Source organism: Penicillium riverlandense (assembly GCF_028828495.1).
Source record: "Penicillium riverlandense strain IBT 135883 chromosome Unknown utg000006l_segment0_segment0, whole genome shotgun sequence".
Lineage (NCBI taxonomy): Eukaryota > Fungi > Ascomycota > Eurotiomycetes > Eurotiales > Aspergillaceae > Penicillium > Penicillium riverlandense.
In genome coordinates this window covers 2,472,275-2,498,318 of record NW_026643197.1, presented here as the reverse complement: position 1 = coordinate 2,498,318, position 26,044 = coordinate 2,472,275, and the positions used below count along the sequence as shown (strand labels likewise).

The window sequence follows — 26,044 nt, the reverse complement described above, 5'->3', positions numbered from 1 at the left end:
CCCAGGAAAGGTCCTCAGGGAGAGTCATAGAGCCCTCAAGCAGATTAGAAGGCTACAACCTATATTAGAGTCGATCTTAAATCGAAAAACTAAAGCCAATTCTTTGTTTCCTGTCATATTTTCTTCCAGAGCCTGGCGTCGTATATTGATGATAATGATGGTCGAATAAGACAAAGACATTAGGATGAGCAAAGTACAGTATAATTTCGTGTTGAGATCAACCTTTTTGCTTTCTTGCGGGTTACACGGGGTATGCGTTTGGGTCTTGGGTCAGGTTCTTGGCGAGCGGGTTATGGGAGAGGTCCACCCACTGTAGTAGATACATGTTAGCAGTTTAGCCGGGCGGCTCGTATTAACGAATTAGGAGGAGATCGGCATATCCGCACTCACTAAGCCTGCTCGACAGAAGGATAATTTACAAAGTGAAAGGGTTGAGTGTCCTAAAATGGCGCATTAATTTTCGAAATTAACATTCAGATCACTCCGCGGCTACAATAACTAATTCAAAGGGTGAACGCGCAGGGGATGACTTACATATAAATAGACCAATTGTTGCACTCTATTGCTGCATCATGCGCAAATCAATTTTACACTGGTCAATAAAGTGAAACATTCCCAAAATGCCGTCAGCATCGGTAGGCATATCCCCAAGTCTCCAGTTCCTCAACGATATGCCGTGACATGCTGAAGCAGTTGACAGCACGATTTTGATCCATCAATTCACCTGGCCTACCGGAAGCCAGAAGGGATCCATACACTTTCTGATCTCAAGTTGGAAAATTCACCAATTTCAGAGGTTGCATCAACAGATCCATTTCCATTACTCTCCGGTGAGGGTGTGCGAGCTTTCCGACGCGAGCTCTTCTCCAAGGATGTCTTGGACAATTGCTGCTACAAGACACGTCCTGGGTCTGTACAAATACGTGGAATGGCCCCTCGATTTGCGCCATTTACATACCAGTTCTGGACTTCGCCTGAAGTTCTGGGAATTGTAAGCAATCTGGCTGGCGTAGATCTCATACCAGTCATGGACCAGGAGATATGTCATACCAATGTTCAGCTTGGACCAGCGGGGCTTGAGGGTGTTAGGCATACACCTGTTGATCCTCCAAGTGCGCCCCCTGCGTACAGAGAAAAATCAAATGGGGATGGCAGAGAGAAAGCTTCAGCTGTCGTCCCATGGCACAGAGACTCGCATCCTTTTGTTTGTGTTGTGATGCTGTCAGACACGAGTACAATGACAGACGGCGAAACTGAGATGCAAAGAGGCGACAGATCGACTGTTAAAGTTAGATCACCGGAAACAGTAGGTGATGCCATGTTTTCCATCAACCTTCGGTCTGAGTTCAATAACCAGAAGCTAATGACCTGTCGTAGGGAGGAGCGGTTGTTCTGCAAGGACGACATGTCAGCCACATCGCTATCCCCGCAGGAAACATGCCCGAGCGCATCACTCTTGTGACATCGTTCCGTCCCCGGTCTCCCCTTCTGGTCGATGATTCGAGTCTAATGAATGTTCGGACGAAGTCTCTTCTCCCAGAGCTTTATTACCAATGGGCGCATTATCGGCTGCATCTACTGAGCCAACGGTTCAAACATGAGGCGGATGCCTTGGAAGATCGTTACTGTCGTGCCGTGCAGACGTACGATCCCGAGGGCAGGCCAGGCCATTGCACAGTTGAAACGGTCGACGTCGAAGCGTTAACATGCTGGATGGAAGAGCAGATGCGGTATATGCGTCAGACACTTTTTGAGATGCGACCTGTTACAGCCGAAGACAACATCAACAAGAACTATATCCCCCAAGTGGAGTGAAATTTGCGGAGCGTCACTTTGTCATCCATATGGAATTGATATTTTTTGGCTTTTCGGAAGTGAAGTTACCATTCTAATTTCGGCCCCCTCATTACTGGCCGAACCTTGACATAACTATTTATTTAGTGTATTTAAATTGTCTGCCATTTCTAGTCCTTTACAGGTTCAGAGAACAAGAGATCTATTTCTTGGTGATTTGCACTTCTAGTTTGGCATGTCACACGTCCTCGATTTGACAACTAGTACAAATTAAGAAAACACGGTGAGGGATAAAACCCTTTTATGTGACCCGTAGGCATTCCAATCCCTGAGAGATATTACTAAATCGATCTAAATTTCTTTCCGAATTTAGATCAGGCTGCAGCAAAATCCTATACACAGCTTCAACCCAATATCTTACTCGTTTCACTTTCGTCGAGTGAAGCCTCATACCACGACACCAACACCTCCCCAGGGCGGCGGCGTGGGGCTGGAGGACGACAAGAAATACCGCAAGGGCCTAGAACACTAGCTTTGGGGGAGTAACAACGCGCAGCAAAAAGCATCAGCCATCATCATTCAAGCTTTCTAGTAACTACGCAGCAGCACGACCTCTCATCTCGTACGGCAAGGCCAAAAAGACAAACCCGGCCACAATAAAAAGCGCAGCAGAAATCCACACCGGCATGCTCGTGTCCACGCCGACATAGACCACAATGATGGGAGCCAGCAGACCCGCAAAGCGATTGGCCAGCGCCACAAGTCCATTTCCCGTGCCGCGGATAGGCGCCGGGAAAAGCTCGGGCGTGTAAGAGTAAAGCAATCCATATACGAGGTTCTGGAAAAATGCAATGACGCAAGTGAATCCCAGAACACTGGCAGGGGTTTCCGCGCGAGTAAACAAGAAAAGGAAAACACCCGTACACAAGCACGCGATGGCTCCAGTGCCCTTGCGTCCAATCCGCTTCATCTCGACGGTGAAGCCACCGATGATAGATGCAGGTATACCACAAACGGCTTGGATGGCGTAGTTGCGATACGTCACATTCAGAGAACCGCTCCCGGAATTGACGCCTTTGGCTTCCAGGTAGATAGGAATGAATGAGTTGTAGAGGGGGTATGCCATACCGATGGAACACCAAAGAAAGAGCATCAGGGACGTCGAGAGGGCCATTCGAGGGGTAGAAAAGAGTGCGAGCAATCTATGTGGTGCCCACTTAGAAAGACCGCGTCGAAGAATACTTCGTGGCGTGGTCTCCTCGTTAGGCATGGAAGAGCCATTAGTTTGCAACTCAGCATCAACGGCCTCGAAGTGGCTGGCCGTTAACCATGTAGTACTGCCATTCCGTCTAGCAACCTTTGCAACCACTTCCGCCGCCTGCCGGTCTTTTCCTTTGCCCAAGAGGTACTTGGGCGTTTCATAAATCTGAAAAAGAAACCGAGCCAAAAACATTACAGCAGTCAATCCACCGAAGGTCCAGTACGCGTAGCGCCAACCGAGGTTGTTTTGAAATGTGCACTGCTCTGATGAGGGACACGTATAGGACGCAATTAAAGGCCTAAGTAACGTCAGCCATGGGTCGCTCTGGGGAAGCATTATGCGATCTTACCACGCCACAAGCGCCGCTACTGCTTGACCAAGGGACCAGAAGCCCGACTGCATGGTGAGCAGATACTGATGCGTCGCGGGCGTGAACTCAAGGAATATCGCACTGTCCACGGGCTGATTGCCTCCCGTTCCGAGCCCGATAAAGGCGCAAAAGATCGCAATAGCAGTGAAACTGGGGCTTCCAGCTCCAACTAAGCCTGCGACCGCTGAAATCATGAGGGTGACGTTGAATGCAAGACGCCTCCCGATGAAATCTGCAGTCATGGGCCAAACACTGGACCCGATGACAAGACCCGCATACTTTGCTACCGTGAGAAATGCGATTTGGTTCACCAAGAATTCTTTTTGAACAGCAGGGCTGATGATAGTGATGGCTTGCATCCACAGCTGTTGAGAACTGTTAGCTTCAATTCAATTGACTGATCCTAAGGGTCCATTATTACATTATCAACAAACCAGCCAAACCCCGTCGTTAAGAACACCTTCCACTGATAAGGCCCCATGCCCAAATCAATGAGAGCTTCGTTAAGAATGGCAATTTTTTTATCGTAAACCTCATCCGCACCAGGCTGGACGTTTCGAGTGTCGATACCATGGTAGTCCGCTGGGCCAGATTCCAGGGTTTTACTCACAGCGGCAGAAGCCTCCATATTGTCATAGGCCCCTGCAACGCCAATTGAGTGAGAGAAGGTTGCGGAACGTTCAGATGAGACTGAGGTGGTCATTGCAAACAGAATTATAGATTTGAGATGGTGCGCAACCTTGGGCAACCCGAGAAATTTTATACGTACGGTCGAAAAGCGGCCGTGCCTCAGATTTATATCGCGGGACTGAAGACTAACAGCTACTAGTCGACTCCAGAAATTCAATTTAGGAAATATCCGAACTCGCAAACCTTAGGAAGACAACTTCCAAGTCCAGAATTCTATGGTTCGCAATTCCTCCACGAATTCCACAGTATCTGCTGCAGATTTCCTGGGCCGCGCTGATTTCAAAGTCAATTTGAAATTTGGGCTTCTGGTTCTTGAAAGTTCGATTGGGTCAGCGGCATAAATTTCCAATTTTAGAATAGTATGTAGGCCCGTGCACATTGAAGATAGATAAGGCGATCTCAGCAATATAACGATTTATTCGGTTATGGAAACGTATGATTCAGAATGACCAGATTTATAAAGAGGACTGTGACAAATGCCAAGCTAGATTCCCTCAAATACCGCAGTTTAGTTTCGACACCTATGAAAAGGGCACCCTTCATGAAACAGAGCCGCTAGAGAATTATTGGAAGGTGCCAGCTGAGAAACGCATGACACTAAAAACTCTGCATAGGAAGCTGTGCGTGACCTCTGTTACTTTGCTTTTCCAAATAACCCGTAGTATTACCTGTTAGGCTACTTCCGTATCATGATGTGAGGACAAACTGTAGATAAATCCGCTAACTCCAGGCTGGCATCGTTGAGAGGGCCGCAAATAAAGAAATAACCAGTAAAGTTATGTTCATAAGACACGTTAGCAAGAAATGAAAGTTAGGAGTCAGAGCAGAAATTGTCGCGAGGAACCGATGGTCATAGAAAAGGACTTGCGACATTTGGTAGAGTTTGATGCACGTCAAAAACGAGACCTTATCCATTGGAATAGGTAAGCTGCCCAAATACCGAGGACCAACCCAGTGTTTTCTGTCGGCGACTGGCAACTTAGCGCCTAAATGGGTTTCTGCCATGCCATTGCCTTTTTATTGCAAGTGTGTTTTCAAAATTCGGTGAGTCTCAATGGATAGACTAGTTTGGCCGCGCCGGGGTGGGGCCACCTTCCACATAAATTTGAAGTGGAGTGGCAGAGACGCAGTTTGAAGTCGAAATCCGGAAGTCGACGCCCCGGAGGCGGGTGGTTAAGTTCGACCAAAAAAATAGATCGTCAGAAGACCTGTGAAAACAGGAGTCTATTTAGAATGATGTAGTCTAACTTGGAAATTGGTGCCGCCCAGCATCTCCACTTAACCTTACTCGTTAAGCGTTTTAGGGGGTGAAATCGTAGACTTTTTGAATGGGTCCCCATCTATATGAATTGCCTATGCGCCATAGCGAGCTGATATTCATCAAATATCTGCCAAAATCGCTACGGCATTGTCCGTAGAAAATGGCACTCACTCTCTTCCGACGCCTAACATTTTGCTGGCTGGCTGCTAGCCTGGTGACTGCTGCGCCTGCGTACCCAAACGCGGAGGTTCACGCTTTGGGAGGGTTAACCCCTACCGGTGAAACTTACACTCTCGGTGGTTTGCGGTATTTTGCGCATCCTGCTTCGGACGGGATTCTGAATATAACATCATCGCTCTTGTCGCTCAAACCTGTGGGAGCGCATGTTCCTCTGACAGTTGTTCTCGTCGACGATCCTTCCTTCGACGAATCGGTATTTCAGGGAGCCGTCGAAAGGTACAAAGCCAGAGACGATGTTTTCCAAGAAGGGTTTCTGAATAGTAGGTGCTCCACCCAAGCTGTAGTATTTATCCACACGTATTTCGCCAGTTGAACCATGCGCTGATGATAAATAGCTGTTTATGTCAAGTATAACGGCTCAGGGGAGCCACAAAAAGTGAGGAAATTGAAGCAGGCCAGAGAGCTGTTTAACTCCCACTTGCTTGTTCTCTCAGAGCATTACGCCAATTCCGGCAACCAAATTGTCGAATCAAGCAGTGATCTGGCCCCTGGGCCCTATTTCTTGGATATCGCGACTGGTAGCGTGCACAAAGCATACCGGCTCTATTCAGACGTGCAACAAGCTTTTGTTTCTGGATTGATTCCGCAATCCGACAGTCGATTTGCCATACTGCCAGCTGCTGTTCCAGTAAGAGGTCTGAGCTGTGACAGATGCATCGTGAAGCTTATTTGTCTCATAGGGAACCGAATCCGCTACAATTGGTGTGCCTTCTAGGCTTTACAGTGAGAAGTCACCAGATAAACCTCTGGCTGGGGTGAGTCTACTTGTCTTTCCGTCCGAGTCATTATTGCTAAGAATAACAGTATCGTTTCGGCGCCAAGGATATATTTGATATCGCAGGAGTCAAAACTGGCTGCGGGAACAGGGCGTATTATTCTCTTTATCCAGAGCGCAATGTGACAGCATCCGCTATACAAATCCTTCTTGATGCTGGGGCCGTTCTTGTTGGCAAGATGAAGGTATTATTATTTCAAAGCAGAGCGATCAGCTGTGTTCCAATTGCTGGTGCTAACATTCAGCAAGACATCCCAATTCGCAAATGGGGAGATTGCCACTGCCGATTGGTAAAGCCGGTTTTGATTGTCTCTGTCTTTCCAGTATTGACAGAAGTATAGGGTCGACTACCACGAGCCATTCAATCCCCGAGGAGACGGAGAACAAGACACATCATCCTCATCAGCAGGGCCGGCGGCCGGTACGTTATCTGTGGTTGATGCTTGCCCAGTTGGTTTGTCAGCTATAGCAAAGGTAGATGGCTGACGATTTAACTAGGTATTGCCTCCTATGACTGGCTAGATTTTGCTATCGGTTCAGACACAGGGGGATCGATCCGAGACCCTGCTGGAGCGCAAGGTATTTATGGAAGTCGCCCTTCTCATGGCGCAATTTCTCTAGACCATGTAATGCCTCTTTGCAGTGCGCTGGACACCGCCGGTATCTTCGCGCGTGAGGCTGAGCTATGGAGGTCTGTAGCACGTGTGTGGCTTCATGACTTCCAGGATTACACTGAATATCCTTCAAAGATTATCTACCCTTTAGAATATTTCTCTATCGCGGCGCCCAGTTCCCCAGCAGGCGTGTTAGTTGAGAATTTTGTCTCTAGATTGGAAAGTTTCTTAAATGGTAAAAGAGAAGTGATCGGTCTGGATGATTTGTGGAATGCCACCAAACCTTCTGTGGACCTGGCCAGTCTGGATGATTTGTTGTTCAAGGTATGTCACCATTTGTTATCCTTTTACCCTCATACTAGACACACTAACGCCTAGTTTTTGACAGACGTATTCGGATTTGATCTCCATTGATCAGATTAACCTCCTAGGGAACCCTTTTATCGCAGATTACTCCCAAGTTCATGATGGTCGCACGCCATTCCTTGATCCTTCCTCGGAGGTGCGTTGGACCTGGGGCCGCGCGCAACCCCCTGGCACATTCGATGAGGCCATGACAAACAAAACAATCTTCAAAGACTGGTTCAATAACTACGTGGTTGTGAAGAATACGAAAACCTGCTCTGACAGTTTGTTTGTGTATCCCCTCACCGTGGGTCAAACAGTTTATCGGAATATATACCGGCAAGTCCTTTTTTTTGGCCTGATTGAAGCGGCCTGCTGGAACGACAGGCTTACTAATAGTATGACTATAGCAAGCCTCCAATCCCACCACTAGGATTTTCTAATGTGGAAGTTTCAATCTTCTCAGAAGACCCTGAATATGTGGTTCCTAGTAAGTATTCTCACTGGGACATTCCCAACGCAATCGTTTTGGTTTTCAATGTAAGATGACCATCTAATACCGATCCCTCTCTTCCGAAGTCGGTGAGATACCATACCATTCGACAATCACTGGAAAAGTCGAATTCCTTCCTGTCACAGTGAGCCTCTTAGCAGCGAAAGGATGTGTAAGTGCTCCAAGGATATATCCTTGAAATAAACGTCCTATGATATAAAAACTGACTCGTTTATGTTATACTTTGCGGCAGGATCTCATGTTGTATAATCTGATAGTCGATCTGCAGGAGGAGGGCATTGTGAAGCCAGTTTTTACAGGTTCAATGTTATCTGAACATGCACAGACCCTGAACTAAACTTGGCTGTTCGCCCTCTACGGGATGCGGCTGAGTTGAGTTTTCAAATAGCAAGAAGCTCAGGGTGTTTTGACCTATGAAAGGTGCCAAAGAGAGTTCCAGAGGTCATTGTCGAGATTCCGGCTTGAAGATTGAAGTTTTAGTGCTAGTTGCAATCTTGGTTGAAAACACACGTACCTTCACGCATGATTTCCCGTCCCCTAGTGCCTTATCTATCTTTTTTTATTCGCTTATAGTAAAGTTCGAAATCAATTTACCTCTTATACTCCCACTAATTGTTTCCCAGTCCGTCTTGAAACGATCTTATCCAACATTGGTTAGTCTCTCAACAAGCCTTGCTTAATTGTATTGTATCGTGTCGACTAGTTATCTGTCTCAAGTCGAATGAGTCACTATGAAATTCCTCATTATGACTAAATCTTCAAAGGATCTCATAGAATTTGGTCCTCTACTCTCTGCAATGAAAAGCTTAATTCTAACTAGACATAAAATGATGTTTAGATGACTAGATATTGGTAAAAAAAAAAAAGGCGCCGAAAATGGCATCTCAGTCCTTCAGACTATCCCTATGGATACAATAGCGGTGTATAATTAGTGGGAGAACCGACTTTCTTTTGGAATACGGCTTCGAAAAGCTCAACAAATATTAATTTGATTAAAATATAATTTGACTATAGAGGCCCCACACCACCAGCGCGGTGTAGGCTCCGACTTGGGAACGAGTAAACTTAGATGCAACCGAGAACGATTGGTCGGGTTGCTCGTCAGAATCCAACTCGCACGGCTGGATATCTGTAGGTTCAGAGGTGCCCAACACCTTTTCACCCTGTCGAGCCTCCACAATGATGTGCTCGACTTCTGGAAGCAGGAGCTCCACGTGTGTCTCAAAGCCGTAACGGGGATGATTAGCCAGGAGAGTGGCTTCATCCATGGTAGAAGTGGCTTTGGGAATGCTGTAGATGTTCCAGTTGTCGTGCTCGGTCGCGCCATTCCAACTCATATAGACTGATATGTCGGAAGTGTATTGGGAGGTGCGCTTAGCCACGACGTTAGGCATCCAATAAGGAATCGCTTTCCAAGGATACTTTAAGAGGCGATAGGACTGCGCATGCTTGGGATAGCCAAACTGGCCGATCTGCACTATTTTCCCATCACCGTCGAACTCCTTGAACTTAGACACTGACCCGTACCCCATGAGCATATGGCCGGTCGTATTGTAGTCGAGTAGCTGGAAGCTGCCTTGTGTCTTTGATTCGCTAGGGTCTGCCCCGGCTGAGTTTGCGCGGCGGACCGTGGAGCCCTTCATTTTCACCAGGTCCACGTCGATAACCAACCCTGTTGTCTCATCCCTAGGCCCGTCGGCCATCCTCGCGTGGTTATCAAACACAGTAAGCACTAAGCTATCGTCTGTTTGGTTGTAAACGCGGATATCATGTTGCCAAGCAAAGAACGCATCGTTCTCGATAGTGCCTTCTTCTGGGCCACCGCCCTAGGACTCAAATTAGTAAAATAATAACGTGAAAGGCGACGTTAATCGCTGACTCACTGAGAGCTGCCAGCGAAATTTGCCGTTAAGATCAAAGCAGAATGCTGACCACCAGAACCGAATCGAAATCACATAGCCGCCTTTGACTGGCTGGATTGAGTTCATATGGAAAGCATCCCACGGATCATTCTGGGCTCTCCCATTTCCGCCGATCTCCATTTTAGAATCTACTAATGGGAGATAGTCCGGGTGGTCTAGGGCACTCCACGAGAAGAGGATCTCGTTTGTAGTGATGTCGACTTCATAGAATTGACTGTCGATAACCCAGGTATCCGGAAAGCCGTCAGGTCTATCACTCGTGTCGGCCTGGGCAATATTGATAGCGGAGAGAATGATTGTATTCTGGGGGGTAATGAGATGCTCATGGACATCGACGTAAGAATCTCGCTCAACACCATCATAGGTGTTGATATTGACCTTTAGTGTGACCGTGTAGATCTCGTTGTACGAGGAGTCGAGAATATGGACACGGCCATAGCCGTAGCCTAACACGCCAGTTTCACCAGACCAGAAGGTAATGACGTCTTCGCCAAATAGCTTCTGCACTCTGAAGTTCATGGTCTTTCGTAGAGGGCCTTGCCAGACCAGTTCACCGTCGCTATCGTAGATCGTCGGGGCGGTGCCCGGATTCCCATCCTCAACAAACTCTTCGACGCCCCTTTGGATTCTTCGAACACTTATGAAAAATTTCCCCGGGCTGACATCACCAAAAGTTGCGACCATGAGGTGTGGTGACTGCCAGGGTCCTGACTGAAACTCTGTGAACGGCCACTCTCTATCTCCATCGTCGGCAAATACCCCAGTAATGAAACGCAAGAGTCCGAATAGAAATAAAAGAAAATGTACCATCTTCGTAATCGTAAGGAGGACAAAAAAGAAAATATTATAAAAATACGAAGGTAAACATGACGAAAAAAACGAAAGGACCAGGCCAGGAGGACGAGGAGAAAAAAATTCAAGATCTGGGGCCGCTGAGTATTTAGCCAACGGAGTCTCAGGAGTTCTCACCCACGGCACTCTTCTCTGAGCTCCACTCTTCCCCCATGTCAGTTGGGACGGGATGGCCATAGGCTCAGAGAATACACGAGGCTTGTTCCGAACCCGTATCACTAAAACGCACGAGACCCATGCGACCTGTTCCAACCGATAAAGCAAGATCAGCCAACCGCCCCGCGACGTTGATTCGTGGATACCCAAATTTAGGCCCATCTGGTGGCGGAATCCGTGTCTTGGCAGACGAATCCCATCGTGGGTAGCCCCTGATAAGCTTCAACTACCAAACCCGAGTGCTTTTGGGGTCTGCCACGAATAGTTCGTAACTATACCGTATAGTCTTAACGAAGTTTATTGGTCAATTCAGAAGCGGGATAATTGCTCCCATGCATAAAATGTATGTATTCTTCTCTTATGATGGGGTTCGTCAGAGCGACCGGCGAGTAAATAACGGCTAGTGCGGAAAACTTCTCGTACGATACAGAGAGTCTTGGCGCGGGAGGGATTTGCGAGTACGAGTCCGAGCGGGCTGCTGCTGGCCCCTCGCTGATCTTACTCGGGATTGGAGAATTATTACTGTCTTGTTATGTTGGTTACAACTGCCACTCCGGCCACAAATTATGTCCAGGACCTACAATGTGACGACGCCTCAAGGACAGGGGAAGGTCGGGATCATCCATCTGGGCGTCAAGAGTGAGCTAGCTCCACCATTTCGAACCATCGCGTTTTATAGTGGTACAATCTGATATCGTCTTTCTCATTGCTTTCTGCATTACCAGAGACCCTCCGCTCCGTCCAGTTGAGTTTGCTGAAATTCCTCGACAACGGTGGGACTTGGTATAGCTTCCTCGCAGCGATGCGCAAATAGATACGTGGGAACATTCTCTGGCCAGATCTAGATACGGCCTTACGGCCAAAGGTTACGATTGGGGTGTCCACGTTCCATACCCGGCCTGGACGTGGGGTCTGGTTTGAAAAGGAGGTGGATGACTTTCTCTACGGAGAAGGGGAGCACTCGTTATACAGCCATATTTCCAGAAGTGTGAAGAAGGGTTTCGGGACAGAGAAAGATACTTTGAGCCTAATCATGACCGTCCTTACGATGTTCGAAGTGTTTTAGAAGAGAAGGGCTATATCAAACCGCTTGAATCAATGGATTGCCTCTTGCTGGGTCCTAATGGAAAGTTCCCTACATGATGAAATTCCCAGTCAAACTCAAAGAATACCCGTGGATAGTACTGGAGGCTCTGTTTACCTAGACAAGGAATCTGCTGTCAGGTATATGGTCTACGGTGGTGACAACTCCGTCTCGTTCAACGATGAAGCCTCGTTCAAGATGAAGATCGATTACGCGGACAAAATGGGCCTTGCTGGTCTGACGGTGTGGGCCACTGATCTCGATGATAACCATCTTGATACACTTAGAGCCATTTCTGATCCTGGATACTGAATGACACTTAGCCCTGGTTTACTGAATGATATGTCCGACTTTGAGTGCTTCTACCTCACCACGCAATTCGTGACACTACTGTCAGTAGTCTCACAGCATCCATCCGCCCTGCTTCTATAAATTTGTGCTTTTGAAATTTGGAGGTTTCGGGGAGGTGTTTTATAAAACGATGTGTCCAACTTCTGCTGACGTGTCGGTCGGAGCCACTTCGCAACAAAATGTCATTTGCAGCGTCTTCGATCTCATATGGAAGCCGCAAATCACCTCGCAGATAAATGACTGATCTTGAACCTGAATCTACTATTCATTGCATGTATATATCTATATATACATATAAGCACTATCGTCCTATGTATGGCTTGAATCGTATGGACAGTTGAGCTACTGATCTGATGGCTTACTTCCTTTGTTTCCCCTCACTAGCCATTTCCAATGTTGCAGCGTTAATAATACCATCGAGCCAGGGAAGAAATCCGGATGCCTGCAGCCAGTTTCTCCTCTTCTCGCACATTTAAACAGTCATATCTTCCGCTCCTTCAGACTCAGCTCTGTACTATCACTTTCAATTATATCCAGCTCTCAACCACTCACCATGACTAATCAAAGCAACCCCTTGAACGACGAATTCAACCAGCTGGTTCATGAACAGCTGAATCTATGGCATGTCCCCGGGTTGTCTGTCGCCGTGGTGGACGGCGATCAGACTTGGGCCAAGGTTGGACTGACCGCATATACCAACGATGAGAATGTAGCTCACCGGATGATCAGGGCTATGGCGTGGCAACCTTACCCTCAACGCCCGTCACTCCCTCGACACTCTTCTACGCTGGAAGCACCACCAAGGCTTTTACGGCGGCTATTATGGCGATGCTGGTTGAAGATAACGACGCGTACCCACAGGTACAGTGGGAGACACCCATCAGCCAGCTGATCCGCGACGACTTCGTGCTGGCGAGCGAGGACGTCACGCAGAAAGTCACAGTGGAGGATGCGCTATCGCATCGGACGGGGCTGCCGCGCCATGATCTGGCCCTGGGCAGCACTATCTGCAGCGACAAGACCGCTGTGCGGGACATTGTCCGCCAGCTGCGCCATCTGCCGTTGACAGCGGAGCTGCGAACCAGGTTCCAGTACAACAATGCCATGTTCATCGTCGCCGCGCATGTGATCGAGACGGTGACGGGCGAGCCGCTGGGCGAACTACTGGCGCGGCGGATCTGGGGCCCTCTCGGGATGTCGGAGACGTATTTCAGTCTTGACGAGGCTCGCGGGCCCAACGACGAGAACCCTCTCGCCCGTGGCTACGCCTACAACTATATCGACGACGACGGGACGTACCGCACCGTCGAATGGATGCCTCCGGCTGGCACCTCTGGAGCGGGGGGCGTGATCAGCTCGGTGAGCGACTACGCGAAATGGGCGCGCGCCCTGCTGACGGGCTCGCCGGCGCTGTTTGCCTCACCGAACATGGTCCGCGAGCAGCTCTGGCGACCCCGAACCCACCTACCTGTTGAACGATGCGGTTCAGCCTTCACAGGGCCCGGTTCCTACGCACTCGGTTGGCAGACTGGCGTGTACCGCGGATTAGAGTTCTTCGAGCACCAGGGCGGGATGAACGCATTTGGCGCCGAACTGATCCTCATCCCGGAGCTGCAGTATGCGGTCGTCGCCCTGGGCAACACGGCAGGAACGTCTAACTGCGCAGAGCAGACGCTTGTCTTCCACCTGATCGACAAAAAGCTAGGCGTTAGACCTGGTCAGCCACGATTTGACTGGGATGCCAAGAACCTCGCCGCGATCGAAAGGGGCAGACGCGACGTCGCCACTGCGGTTTCTCGCTTCTACCCGTCTCTCCCTTCTCCGCCGTTGCCTACCACCTTACCCTTGTCACTGTATACAGGCGCATACTTCCATCCAGGGTACGGCTCTGTAACCATATACCTCGACCATGTGAGGCCATCTTCCGAGTCGACACAGTCCTCCAGATCTTCGGCGATCCTCCGCGCGGACCGTAACCAAACCACCTGGCCCGAGATCCTGCGCTTCAAACACGCAAGTGGAGACTTCTTCATCGCCGAGTCAGAACATGACGGCGACTACGGCGCGTTGTATCCGTCTGTCTATCCGGTTGAGTTTCGGATTGGTGCGGCAGGTACAGTCATTGCGATGGGGATTGGATGGGAGAAGGAGATGGAGGGGAAGATCTGGCTTGACAGGGTGCAGAAAAAATGAAAGAACTAGAGCCATGCTCACTAATGAAAAAGGATGACCTGCAAAGCTTGAATCATGGTCTCTAGCATTTAGAGTATTGTAACATCAATAGAGTACGAGGTCGTTGAGGGACGACAATCAATTTGAAGTAGGAAGTATGAATTGTTGAGGTGGCAAAGCTACGAAGGTAATCTACGCCACTATTCAAAGAACACACTTTTTATAAGAGTAGAGACTATATCGTAGAAGCGTATACCGTGGTAATATATACCGTGCTAAGGAAGTGCTAGGTACACATGACATTAGCCAATAATAATGATCGTTAGGAGGCAGATGACGCAGCAACGAAAGAGCTCCCCTCCATTGACCGCCTGCGGCTCCAGCGGACGAAACCAACACCCGAGGTCACATCTTATCGATCGCTTGGCTGACACTCTTCTTCCTGTTCTTTTCTATTCTCTTAGGCAGTTAGTTCCTCTCAGCGTATCTCTTTTTCCGCACGCTGATCCCTGGTGGACCGGACTGGCTCAGCTCGTCTTTGCCCCTCTTTCCCGAGCAACAGTTATTCTTCCTCCCCAAGTTGGAATCTTCCACGATTATTCCGATGACACGCTTGTTCTCTCCTGATCCATACCGACCCGCTCTAGTGTTCATGGACTCGGTCTGTCCCGGTACTCCGTGAAACAACTTGATCTGGCGCGGGCGACGCCGCGATGCCATCGTACGGTGCTGTTGAGCAAATGGAAAGCGGCATGGATAGTGACGCCGAGCGCGATCTGTTGTTGGGGGATGATCACTCGAGTGAGACATCGACTCCGTCAGAGGGAGGTGTGCAGGAGGGTGTGCAGAAGATCGAGGCGATCAGTTTGACCTGGACGACTCGGTCTTTAATCGTGGCATATGTGAGGTGGGTGTGGCTTGTCAGTCTTCAAAACCAGAAAGCTGATCATCTTGTCAAGTATATTCCTCATGGCATTCTGTACCTCTCTGGAAGGACAGACGGTCGTCTCGTTGGCGGCATATGCGACGAGCGCGTTCAGCAAACACTCCAAGATCGCCACCGTCTTCGTGGTCCAGAATGTGGTGAATGGTAAGCCGGTCCCTAGAATCCAATAAGCCTATTACTGACACATCTAGCGGTGATCAAACCCCCCATGGCCAAGATCGCTGACGCGTTCGGTCGCTTCGAGGCCTTCTGCGTGAGCATCCTTATATACATCCTCGGCTATATCCAAATGGCCGCCTCGACCAACGTGGAGTCCTACGTCTCAGCCCAGATCTTCTACTCAGCCGGCTCGACCGGTCTCCAAATCTTGCAGCAAGTGTTCATCGCCGATAGCAGTGACCTGCTGAACCGCGCCTTCTTCGCTCTCCTCCCCGAATTCCCCTTCCTGGTGACCGTCTGGCTCGGTCCGACGCTCGCAGACGCCGTCCTCCGCACCACGTCGTGGCGCTGGGGTTACGGCATGTGGGCGATTATCTTGCCGGCATCGTTCCTGCCCCTCGCTCTATCGCTGCTTTTGAACCAGCGCAAGGCTCAACGGCTGCATTTGATTCGGCCCTCGAGTCCGAGACGCCGTGACCTTGTCCACACCCTGAAGCGCACTTGGTATGAACTGGATGTTGGAGGCTTGACGCTTATTTCTGCCGGGGTAGCATTGATTTTGATCCCATTGACCCTCGCGGCAAATGCCAAGAACGGTTGGAAGAACGTCAGTATCATCGTGATGATCGTGGTTGGTGTCATCTGCTTGGCTGTTGTTCCATTTTGGGAGACTTCTAAGAAACTGGCTCCGAAACCAGTGCTCTCGTTTCATCTCCTCGGGCAGAGAACCGTGCTCGCAGGCTGTGCGTTGGCATTTTGGTACTTCAGTACGTTTTTTTCTTCTCTCTATCCTTCTTGGTGGGTCACTGACCAGTTCCTACCTACCAGTGGCCTTTTATCTCTCCGTCCAGCCATATCTGTATTCTTACCTCCAGGTTGTCCAAGACTACGACGTGGCAACAGCTGGTCGCGTTACGCAAACATTCGCATTCACCTCGACCATCGCAGCATTCGGCGTGTCGCTGCTCATCAAGTACACCTGCCAGTACCGGATCTACGTCACCTTCGGCTGCATCGTGTATATGTTCGGACTAGCACTGATGCTACTAGCACGACACGAAGGCAGCTCCCACGCTCTAATCCTGAGTACTCAAATCATTGTCGGCTTCGGCGGTGGCCTGCTTAACGTGCCGGTCCAACTAGGCGTCCAAGCCTCCGCCAGCCACCAGGAAGTAGCAGCCGCCACAGCGATGTTCCTGACGAGCATGGAAATGGGCGGGGCTGTCGGCGCCGCCGTCTCGGGGGCTATCTGGTCGACTTCGATTCCCCGGAAACTGCTTCGCTACTTGCCTGATGAGACCAAGGGCGCGGCTGAGGAGATATTCGGGAAACTCACCACCGCCCGCTCGTATCCCATGGGCTCGCCAACTCGCATCGCTATCAACCGCGCCTACCAGGAGACTATGAATCGGCTGCTGACCCTGGCGCTGTTGGTGACTATCCCTCTGATCCCGCTCAGTCTTGTCATGAAGAATTACAAACTTGATAAGGTAGAACAATTGCCCCCTTTTGCCTCCCTCTCAGAGAAATCGACTTATCTAACCTACAAACCGAAACAGATGAGCCCCGAGTCCCGGATTCACCAGCGCCGCCTCTCAAATATTGTCGAAGTCGAGCCTGAGTCTCCATGTACTCATCCTCATGATTGCCACCGACATACTAAACGGACTTGACCTGATGACTTGACCTTTGAAATACGACCACCATATAACATTACGACTGTACGACACTACTTTTTCCAGGCATATCATGCCATCCCCAGCTGCTGTGGCCATTGCATCTTGATCCCCGGCCAGCCAGCGGTATTTGGTATTGCCTACCAGCCCCCCGATCAGTTCATCTTTGCATATATTTTTTTGGTTTATATGTTAGGGATGTATGTAGAGGAAAGATGTCTCCGAAAATGAATGCAATGAATGAATGAATACCACATTTGATAGATATGAAATGAGCCCCTGCCTTGAAATATATATCTATCCACTTAGATTCTAGGATTCCAATACAGCCGGCCCCTGCCTACCCGTCCGCACTGCTCATCAGCAGCCAAGTCTTGTTCGAGGCGCTGTGTCCTTGTCGTCGGTGCTTTCCCACTCCATCTACATAAAAGTTAATATAACAACATGCCGGTACCTGCGTCTATCTGCATGCACTAGACGAGACGGTCGGTAAACGCGGATCAGATGATGGGTACCTCCTGTGGGCTCTAGCTCTAGTGAATAATAATGAATGCACTTGCAGGGGTTTATTTTAGTGTCGTCGGCTAGGTTCGTTTAGCTTTGTTGAGTGTGGCTAGGCGAACGAACAGAGGGGGTGTTTGCCCGTTCTACGGTTGCTTACTGCGTGGCTTTGTTGTGTGCCGTCCGGTGTGGCATGATGGCTCAAAATTAGGGTAGATGGTGAAAAATAATAAATGGGTCTGATTATTCGGTTCTATGATTTTCTATTCTATTGCACTGTGCGTAATTGTTCTTCAAGGTGAATTGATTATAGCTTAGTTCCCTCGCTAAAGAGGATAATAACCATATATCGCAGGCAGAATGACTAGACATTAAATTGCCGACCGCACTGAATAGATCCGGACCTAGCTGTCAGACAATTCCGGCTTAATATACACAACCCACTCTGTCCAGCGGCAGGTAATTAGGGAACTCACTCACATCACCCTCACCCCTCACCCTAGCCAATCCGCAATACGAGGCCACGTTGTCTCCCCGCCTGCCGCGCTTCTTTAGCCATTGGCGATACGAAAGGAAAGGTTCGTTGTGATTTAATTATTTCTGGGCAGCACGCGAACCGGGACAAGGACCGAGAGGGTTCGGTGTCTGTCAGTCAGTCAGTGTCTTGGCGCAGTCAGTGGGAGCAGTGACAGGCTATAGCCACAATGGACGAGAAGCCATAAAATCAACCGATAGAAACGAAATAGTCCATCTTCTTTTATAAACACCTCTACTTCTATGAGCACAATAGTTCACTCCTCTTATCGTTGTTGCTGCTGTTCGCATCCTCACTAGTCTAGACTCGGCCAGACCACAGCTTCTCCCTTTTTCCCGTCCGCTTTTCCCCCCCCTTCTCTTCACCATCGACTTCCACCCCAGTACCTTTTGTTCTACCTCCCTCTTCCCCCCCTCCCTCGCGTACTCCCTAGTCTGCAATATGGTTGTTGCTACCATCAAGTATGTTCCTCCCCCCTTTTTTCGGCCCTCCTTATCCCCCTGACTGCGGCGGGTGGCTCCCTCACTCCGCCCAAGAGAGCCCGTGACCGTCTACCGCAACCCAGCTAACCGCCCACCCAGATGTGTCGTGGTCGGGGACGGTGCAGTCGGCAAGACCTGTCTTCTCATCTCATACACAACCAACAAGTTCCCATCGGAATATGTGCCCACTGTGTTCGACAACTACGCCGTGACTGTGATGTAAGTTATTGCAGACCCCCTCCCCCTCTCCCCCCAAAAAGAAAAGAACCCCAACTGATGGGAACTTAAACCCAGGATCGGCGATGAACCGTACACGCTCGGCCTCTTTGATACCGCTGGACAGGAGGACTACGACCGGCTTCGCCCGCTGTCCTACCCGCAGACGGACGTCTTCCTCGTTTGCTTCTCTGTCACTTCGCCCGCCTCGTTTGAGAACGTCCGCGAGAAATGGTTCCCCGAAGTCCACCACCACTGCCCCGGCGTCCCCTGCCTGATCGTCGGCACCCAGACCGATCTGCGCGATGACCCCGGTGTCCGTGAGAAGCTCGCCCGCCAGAAGATGCAGCCCATCCGTAAGGAGGACGGGGATCGCATGGCTAGGGAACTGGGCGCTGTCAAATATGTCGAGTGTTCGGCCCTGACACAGTACAAGCTCAAGGATGTTTTTGATGAGGTAACTGTGCCCGCAAAACCAAGAAAGAGGGCATTATCACTGACCGGTTGTGTGTGTGTGTGTGTTCGTGCAGGCGATTGTTGCTGCGCTGGAGCCAGCGCCGAAGAAGCCCCGTAGTAGACGCTGCCCTTTGCTGTGAACGCACGTCTTCAATGATCTTTTCACAGGTTGGTTGAACTTGGGAGTCTTGGATGTCCCGATGGCTGATTGATGACCACACAGATACGACGGAATGAACCTGTTTCCTTGGGGGCCAGTTTTGGGGGTTTGGGAGGCATCAGATGAACCACCGTGATCACCTTGTTGGTTTCCTGCGTTTCCTACTCTTGCAACCAACCGCTTCTTCCTGCGACCCTATATCTCCATTGTCCCGTTTTCTTATTCTCTCCTTTCCTTGCTCTGCCCTCTCCCGATGTCCCTTGACCGATGATTATTTCCTACTCGCTGTCACAATTCTCTCCTTCATGAACGCCCGGCGATCGCGAGTTCGACACACTTGTCCTCCTCTCTCCGCAAAATCCACACCTTACCCTCCCATCCGATCTTCGCTTTCACATTTTTCCTTCTTCTCATCGTCTCTCTCGGCGTTGGACGTCAGGGCGTGTTGTTTTGGCTGGGCGATGAATGTTGTTCGTCGTCTTCTCCCTACTTCAGTTCTTGTTGCGCGGCCTACCACTTCGGAAACTCGAGTTTTGAGCTTTTGCTGTACCTCTTCTCCCAAACCCGGCCTCTTTTTGCGCTTTTTGTTTCACGCTGGTTTCCGATTCAAGCATCATTTGTTTTTATTTTCCTTTACAATCTTCTTGTCCCCCCTCATCCGCCCGAGAAGCAAAATTATTCTGCATCTTAGAACGCTGCAGACAAGATTCGACAATTCAGATCAGTTCAAGATACATGTGCTAGGCTGTAGTGATATTGAACATTCATACTACTGACCAGACAGATTTTGCAAATTGCAAGACACATATGACATTCATTCATTCAACATCTAGCATATCAATCTCATATTCTATCTACAGCTCATCCTTGGTCAACTTGGCCGCCTTCGCCTCAGCCACAACACCCTGATCGAGATTCCCGTACCAACCACCCAGATCCTCCTTTACACCAGACTTCACCATGCTGGTAATAATCTCAAAAGCAACCTGCGCTGCCGCAAGCGCGGTCGTCTCGCCCTTGTTATCATACGCCGGCGAAACCTCGACAATATCCGCACCAACGAGGTTCAGCTTCTCAAGCCCGCGCAGAATACGAATGAATTCGCGCGTCGTCCAACCACCGGGCTCAGGTGTTCCAGTACCCGGTGCCGTTGCCGGATCCAGCACATCGATATCCACAGACAGATACACAGGCTGCTCCGGGTCGAGACCAATCCGGTTAATAAGCGTCTCCACGACACCCATCGGACCAAGCTCGTCAATATCATCCGCATGCACGCGGATAAATCCCTGCTCGGGTCCCGGGTTCGTATAATCACCTGCATCAACGCCCGTCAGTCTTGTCCGCAGACCGGCATGCGCGGAGGTGCCATTGCAAATGAGACCCTCGCGACTAGCCTTGTGGAAGAAGGATCCGTGGTTGAACTGTGTCTGCTCGCTCTGCCAGTATGCCGAGTAGCGCACGGGATTCCAGGTATCGAGGTGTGCGTCGAAGTGCAGCACCGTGATGGGCTTCTGGTAGATCTGGTACAAAGCGCGCAGCGCCGGCAGCGCAACGCTGTGGTCGCCACCCAGCGTGACAAGTTTGGGGTGGCCTGCGCCAATGGTGCTGGCGCCGTTGGGTGCGGCGTTGACGGTCTTGCGCGCACCCAGCTCCAGGAAGGCTTCGTACATCTGTCGCTCGGCCAGCCCGTTGTCGAACGGCGTGATTGGGATGTCGCCGCAGTCGGTGATCTTTGCCCACGACTTGTACGGGTTGATCCCCGCCCGCGTGTTGAAGCTTGTTCCGGACATCTGTCGCGCGCTGGCGGCGCGGATGGCGCGGGGGCCGAAGCGGGCGCCTTTTTTTATAGATTGTTAGATATTTATCCTTGTACTTGGACTTGTAGAGGGAAGTGTTTGGGGAGATGTACCAGGTCGGTAGCTGACAGCCGTGTCGAACGGTGCGCCAATTATAGCGATATCATAGTGCTCGTCCGGCTCGATGAGACACTTGACGGGCTTGAGGTGCGCGAAGCTGGCGATGCCGGAGAAAGACCACTAGAAGGACGTTGGTACCAAAATCACACGGAAACAAGGAGAGAGTGGGCAATAACAATACCTCTTGATCCCACTTCTTCAGCAACTCCGCACGCTCATGCTCGGGGACGACGTCACCGTCACCGTGGTGCGCGCAGGACACAGCGCCGCCAGCCAGCGCGAGCGCACTCAGCAGGATCTTGAGAGCAGGCATTATTAGAAGTTCGTTCTGTCTGTCACAGAAAACCAGTGAAGTGCACCGGCCGAGTATTTAAATCCGTCGGTCAGTCAAGTCTGTCTCCGCCGTCCTTCCTAATTCAGCCAATCGCGCCCCGCCCTGTTCCGAATCGTGCAGACTTTCCTTTCTGGGCATTTCGTCCTTTCTTCTCGACAACCACATCACGACGACAACAATCCCACCACACCAGCGATTTATCTGGGTGTTCGGTTAGGTGTTTGGCTAAGGCTTAGACATGCTATGCGGCGCGTTGTCGTGACGGGTCTAGGGGCGGTGACGCCACTGGGAGTGGGTGAGTGAGTTGACTTTCATTATTTCGGGTATGAGATGAGGGCAGACGGAGAGCCAAAGCCGAGAAGAGGATATCTTCCCTTCATTCATTCACAATACCAGCCCTGAATTGATTCCATTCCCTTCCCTTCCGTTTCCCCAAAAGACGCGATGGTCTCAGTCTCCACTCGCGCCTCCGCAAGGGGAAAGTCTTCACGGCCAATGACGGCGCGCTAACACCCACTCCCAGGAGTCCGTCGATCGTGGAACCGCTTGCTAGACGGCCACTGCGGCATCAGAAACGTCACTCGTCGCGATGCCCGCTTCGCCGAGTTGCCGTGCCAGATCGCTGCTGTTGTGCCCGCCGGTTTGCGGGCGGAGGGCGGGTGGACTGCGGAGGAATGGTTGAGTAGGAGTGTGAGTACTAATTATTCATTGTTGGATCTATTCTTTCTTTTTCATTTATCTTATTCAAGGCCGATGGCTGATTTTCTTTCTAGGAGGAGCGCCAGATGGCCCTATTTGCGCAGTATGCTATGGCAGCTGCGGAGGAGGCTCTTGAGGATGCTGCTTGGAAACCTGTGGATGGTGAGCAGAGGGAGAATACGGTATGTGATTGATGTGTCGCTGTTTTCAATCAATTGCCTAGCCAATTGCATGAGACTAATACATCCAACAGGGCGTCTGTCTCGGCTCCGGTATAGGGAACTTCGATGAGATCTATAATACCGTCGTTGCCTATGAGAAGGGGGTGCGTGCGATACTATACTTCCGCTAATAAGGTCATTGTTAACTCCATTCATTCAATGCAGGGCTATAAAAAGGTTAACCCGCTCTTCGTCCCAAAGCTGCTAATCAACCTCGGCGCCGGGCATATCTCCATGAAATATGGGTTCATGGTAAGTACTTACCTTTCCTCTGTCACTGCCACTGGCTCTCTTTCTCTCTATTGCTCACCTCCGACCCACCAAACAGGGTCCCAACCACGCAGCAACAACAGCCTGCACCACCGGCGCACACTCCATTGGTGATGCAGCGAGATTCATTTCCTCCGGTGAAGCGGATGTCATGGTTGCCGGCGGCGCCGAGTCCTGCATCCACCCACTAGCCATTGGCGGGTTTGCCCGCGCGCGCAGCCTGGCGACTGATTTTAATGATTGTCCCGAGAAGGCATCGCGGCCGTTTGATGCTGATCGGAAGGGGTTTGTTGTTGGCGAAGGCGCGGCGGTATTGGTTCTTGAGGTATGTCAGCCAATTCCCCCGCCAAAGAGTCAAGTCAATCCACTAACCTTTAGTTATAGGAGCTAGAGCATGCCAGATCCAGAGGCGCGCACATCTACGCCGAGCTAAGAGGCTACGGCTGCTCCGCAGACGCATACCACATGACAGCGCCGAAAGAGAATGGCGCAGGAGCCTACCTGGCCATGAAGAAAGCGCTCAAACACGCGCAGCTCCGCCCCGCCGCAGTGGACTATGTCAACGCCCACGCCACATCTACTGTCATTGGCGACGCGGCTGAGAATGCGGCTATCAAGTCGCTTCTCCTTGGGCCCGAAGGGATGCAGAAGGCCGCGGAGGTGAATGTTAGTAGCACGAAGGGTGCTATTGGACATCTGCTTGGGGGGTCGGGCGCTGTGGAGGCGCTGTTTAGTGTTCTTGCTATCCATGAGGTGAGTTGACTATCGTTAGACCAGCGTTTGATTTGCGCTGACCATGTTGATGTGATGGTAGAATGTCATGCCGCCAACTATTAATCTGGAACGGTGTGGTGATGGGTTTGATTGCAACTATGCGCCCAATCATCCCCAGCAGCGAAAGATCGACGTGGCGCTGACCAATAGCTTTGGGTTTGGAGGGACGAATAGCTCACTCTGCTTTGCGAGAGTTTAAAGTGTACGATACCCCGCGTGGAATTGTTTCAATCTGTAGAATATTTAAGTCCATGCCGGAGATCCGGGGTGGCGCTATAACGTATACAGAAGCACCGGTAAAAAGCATTAATTCAAAGAGTGACCCTTATTCCATTATTTCCTAATTCAATTAGTTTTACTTCATGCAGTAGCGCACTTCTAGATGTCCTAGATTCAAGTATAGCTGAGTCCTGCAGTGAAAGGTTGTATAGTTTTACCGCCCCGCCACCCCACCGCCAAAAAATCGAGATAAGATCAAAAAAAAGATTATCCCTCTCACACATCTCCAACTCTACCACACCACAACAATGGCAGACACCGACACGACCATCGCGCCCCTACGGAAGGTTCTCACCTCCGAATCAGAGCCTCTAGCACGACGCTTCCGCGCCCTCTTCTCCCTCAAATACCTCGCCTGCCTGCAACCACCCACCGAACAAACTCTGCCTGCGATCCACGCCATCGCGGCCGCCTTCACCTCGCGCTCCGCACTGCTCAAGCACGAGCTCGCCTACTGTCTCGGCCAGACCCGCAACCCGGAGTCCGTTGCCTTCCTGCAGCAGGTCGTCCAGGATGTAGCGGAGGATGCGATGTGTCGCCATGAGGCGGCCGAGGCGCTCGGCGCGCTGGGCGATAAGGGGAGTTTGGAAATTTTGAAGAGGCTCAGGGATGATAAGACCGAGATTGACGTTGTTCGTGACACGTGCGATATTGCCGTTGATCGTATTGTGTGGGAGAATTCCGGGGAGAAGGAGGGGGAGAATTTGAAGCCTAGGTGCGTATTTGTATACTTCAAACGGTCTTGAGATTCCGCAGACTAATCTCTTTGTCTATACAGCGACTTCACATCCATCGACCCAGCACCCCCAATGCCCCTCTCCGCCACCGAGCCCTCAATTCCAGACCTGGAAAAGACCCTCCTAAACACCACCCTCCCCCTCTTCCAACGCTACCGCGCCATGTTCGGCCTGCGCGACCTCGCATCACCGCCCGACCTCCCCACGGCCGTCGACGCCATCAATGCCCTGGCCAAGGGCCTCAAGGACCCCTCTGCGCTGTTCCGCCACGAGATCGCCTTTGTCTTCGGCCAGCTCTGCCACCCGGCCTCTATCCCCAGTCTCACTGCCACGCTGAGCGACCAGGCCGAGGAGGGCATGGTGCGCCATGAGGCGGCAGAGGCGCTGGGGAGTCTGGGCGATGAGGAGGGCGTTGAGGAGACCCTGAAGAAGTTCCTGAATGATCCGGAGCAGGTGGTTAGGGACAGTATTATTGTTGCGTTGGATATGGCGGAGTTTGAGAAGAATGGTGAGGTGGAGTATGCGCTTATTCCGGATAGCTCGGCGGCGGCGGCGGCGTAGAGAACAAGGAAAGAAGAATCAAGAGAAAAAATCGTGACGTCGTTATTTTGATACACTCATGCTGTGCTGTTATACATGACCATAGACCCAATTCAATTCCACATGGGGACTTCTCCAATTTTTAATTATCCTCGGTTTCCCTAAGAAAAGAAAAAAAAGTCAGTACTGATTTTGGAAGACTCAGGGCTGGGCAGACATACTTATGTCCACAGACACAACGGTAAAACACTGTACTCCCCTCATCGGCACCGCGCAACTGCATGGTCGTGAAGAACATCTCCTTGCGCCCGCACTGGGGACATGTCTTTTGCGTGATGGCCTCGTGTGTCCGGTCCTCGGCCGTCAGGGCCTGCACGGCTGATCGCTTGGCTCGCAATGCAGACGGGAATGCAGAGGGTTTGGATTCGGAGACGATCGTTTGGGGAATGGTGTCTGCGTGGGTTGAGTTAGGTTAGTCGTTGAAGGATTCCAAAAAATGTAGTTGTCGCACCTTTGTTCCTTGTTCCGCAGACATCGCAGTGCAGAATGGCATTGGCGTCGCCGGTTGATTCGCGCAGCAGGTTTCCGCAGGCTGTGCAGAAGATGAGGGAGCCGATGGCCGACATTGTGTTGTGGAGTTGAGCAGAATGTAAAAATGTAGAAGTCGAAGTGGTGATAGTTTTTCCGCGCACGGGCCAGGCGGTCAGGCCAAGTTAAGTCGGAGCTTGAGTCCGGACAG

At 50.7% G+C, this 26,044-nt stretch overlaps 11 protein-coding genes across 11 annotated transcripts; 7 read left to right on the top strand and 4 right to left on the bottom strand.

Annotated features, from left to right (window-relative positions):
• Window positions 1–700: 700 nt before the first annotated feature.
• Window positions 701–1,815, top strand: N7474_007212 (uncharacterized protein; the record flags this gene model as incomplete). Its single annotated transcript, XM_057198622.1, has 2 exons — window positions 701–1,306; window positions 1,378–1,815. Coding segments are annotated over 2 exons (1,044 nt in total), but the record flags the coding sequence as incomplete, so codon positions are not given.
• Window positions 1,816–2,389: 574 nt separating this feature from the next.
• Window positions 2,390–4,128, bottom strand: N7474_007211 (MFS transporter; the record flags this gene model as incomplete). Its single annotated transcript, XM_057198621.1, has 3 exons — window positions 2,390–3,353; window positions 3,405–3,790; window positions 3,847–4,128. 3 exons carry the CDS (start codon window positions 4,126–4,128, stop codon window positions 2,390–2,392), a joined length of 1,632 nt encoding a protein of 543 aa, XP_057052061.1.
• Window positions 4,129–5,536: 1,408 nt separating this feature from the next.
• Window positions 5,537–7,783, top strand: N7474_007210 (amidase signature enzyme; the record flags this gene model as incomplete). Its single annotated transcript, XM_057198620.1, has 8 exons — window positions 5,537–5,876; window positions 5,952–6,244; window positions 6,297–6,371; window positions 6,421–6,576; window positions 6,641–6,681; window positions 6,733–6,812; window positions 6,890–7,329; window positions 7,394–7,783. The coding sequence occupies 8 exons, from the start codon at window positions 5,537–5,539 to the stop codon at window positions 7,781–7,783; spliced, it is 1,815 nt and encodes a 604-aa protein (XP_057052060.1).
• Window positions 7,784–8,856: 1,073 nt separating this feature from the next.
• N7474_007209 (arylsulfotransferase family protein) lies at window positions 8,857–10,470 on the bottom strand (the record flags this gene model as incomplete). The annotated part of the gene is made up of 2 exons (XM_057198619.1): window positions 8,857–9,690; window positions 9,748–10,470. 2 exons carry the CDS (start codon window positions 10,468–10,470, stop codon window positions 8,857–8,859), a joined length of 1,557 nt encoding a protein of 518 aa, XP_057052059.1.
• Window positions 10,471–12,782: 2,312 nt separating this feature from the next.
• On the top strand, window positions 12,783–14,422 carry N7474_007208 (uncharacterized protein; the record flags this gene model as incomplete). The annotated part of the gene is made up of 2 exons (XM_057198618.1): window positions 12,783–12,905; window positions 12,959–14,422. 2 exons carry the CDS (start codon window positions 12,783–12,785, stop codon window positions 14,420–14,422), a joined length of 1,587 nt encoding a protein of 528 aa, XP_057052058.1.
• A 692-nt stretch (window positions 14,423–15,114) lies between these two features.
• mirC (siderochrome-iron transporter MirC) lies at window positions 15,115–17,134 on the top strand (the record flags this gene model as incomplete). Its single annotated transcript, XM_057198617.1, has 4 exons — window positions 15,115–15,308; window positions 15,361–15,491; window positions 15,539–16,273; window positions 16,335–17,134. Coding segments are annotated over 4 exons (1,860 nt in total), but the record flags the coding sequence as incomplete, so codon positions are not given.
• Window positions 17,135–18,659: 1,525 nt separating this feature from the next.
• On the top strand, window positions 18,660–19,490 carry cdc42 (Rho family GTPase CDC42; the record flags this gene model as incomplete). The annotated part of the gene is made up of 3 exons (XM_057198616.1): window positions 18,660–18,679; window positions 18,755–18,919; window positions 18,995–19,490. The coding sequence occupies 3 exons, from the start codon at window positions 18,660–18,662 to the stop codon at window positions 19,488–19,490; spliced, it is 681 nt and encodes a 226-aa protein (XP_057052056.1).
• An 896-nt stretch (window positions 19,491–20,386) lies between these two features.
• On the bottom strand, window positions 20,387–21,764 carry N7474_007205 (agmatinase; the record flags this gene model as incomplete). The annotated part of the gene is made up of 3 exons (XM_057198615.1): window positions 20,387–21,372; window positions 21,445–21,571; window positions 21,633–21,764. 3 exons carry the CDS (start codon window positions 21,762–21,764, stop codon window positions 20,387–20,389), a joined length of 1,245 nt encoding a protein of 414 aa, XP_057052055.1.
• Window positions 21,765–22,028: 264 nt separating this feature from the next.
• N7474_007204 (putative beta-ketoacyl synthase (Cem1)) lies at window positions 22,029–23,948 on the top strand (the record flags this gene model as incomplete). Its single annotated transcript, XM_057198614.1, has 8 exons — window positions 22,029–22,080; window positions 22,309–22,475; window positions 22,559–22,666; window positions 22,738–22,809; window positions 22,871–22,957; window positions 23,034–23,300; window positions 23,360–23,728; window positions 23,790–23,948. The coding sequence occupies 8 exons, from the start codon at window positions 22,029–22,031 to the stop codon at window positions 23,946–23,948; spliced, it is 1,281 nt and encodes a 426-aa protein (XP_057052054.1).
• A 328-nt stretch (window positions 23,949–24,276) lies between these two features.
• On the top strand, window positions 24,277–25,326 carry N7474_007203 (deoxyhypusine monooxygenase; the record flags this gene model as incomplete). The annotated part of the gene is made up of 2 exons (XM_057198613.1): window positions 24,277–24,743; window positions 24,807–25,326. 2 exons carry the CDS (start codon window positions 24,277–24,279, stop codon window positions 25,324–25,326), a joined length of 987 nt encoding a protein of 328 aa, XP_057052053.1.
• A 121-nt stretch (window positions 25,327–25,447) lies between these two features.
• Window positions 25,448–25,931, bottom strand: N7474_007202 (DNA-directed RNA polymerase I core subunit RPA12; the record flags this gene model as incomplete). Its single annotated transcript, XM_057198612.1, has 2 exons — window positions 25,448–25,758; window positions 25,817–25,931. The coding sequence occupies 2 exons, from the start codon at window positions 25,929–25,931 to the stop codon at window positions 25,448–25,450; spliced, it is 426 nt and encodes a 141-aa protein (XP_057052052.1).
• Window positions 25,932–26,044: the final 113 nt, after the last annotated feature.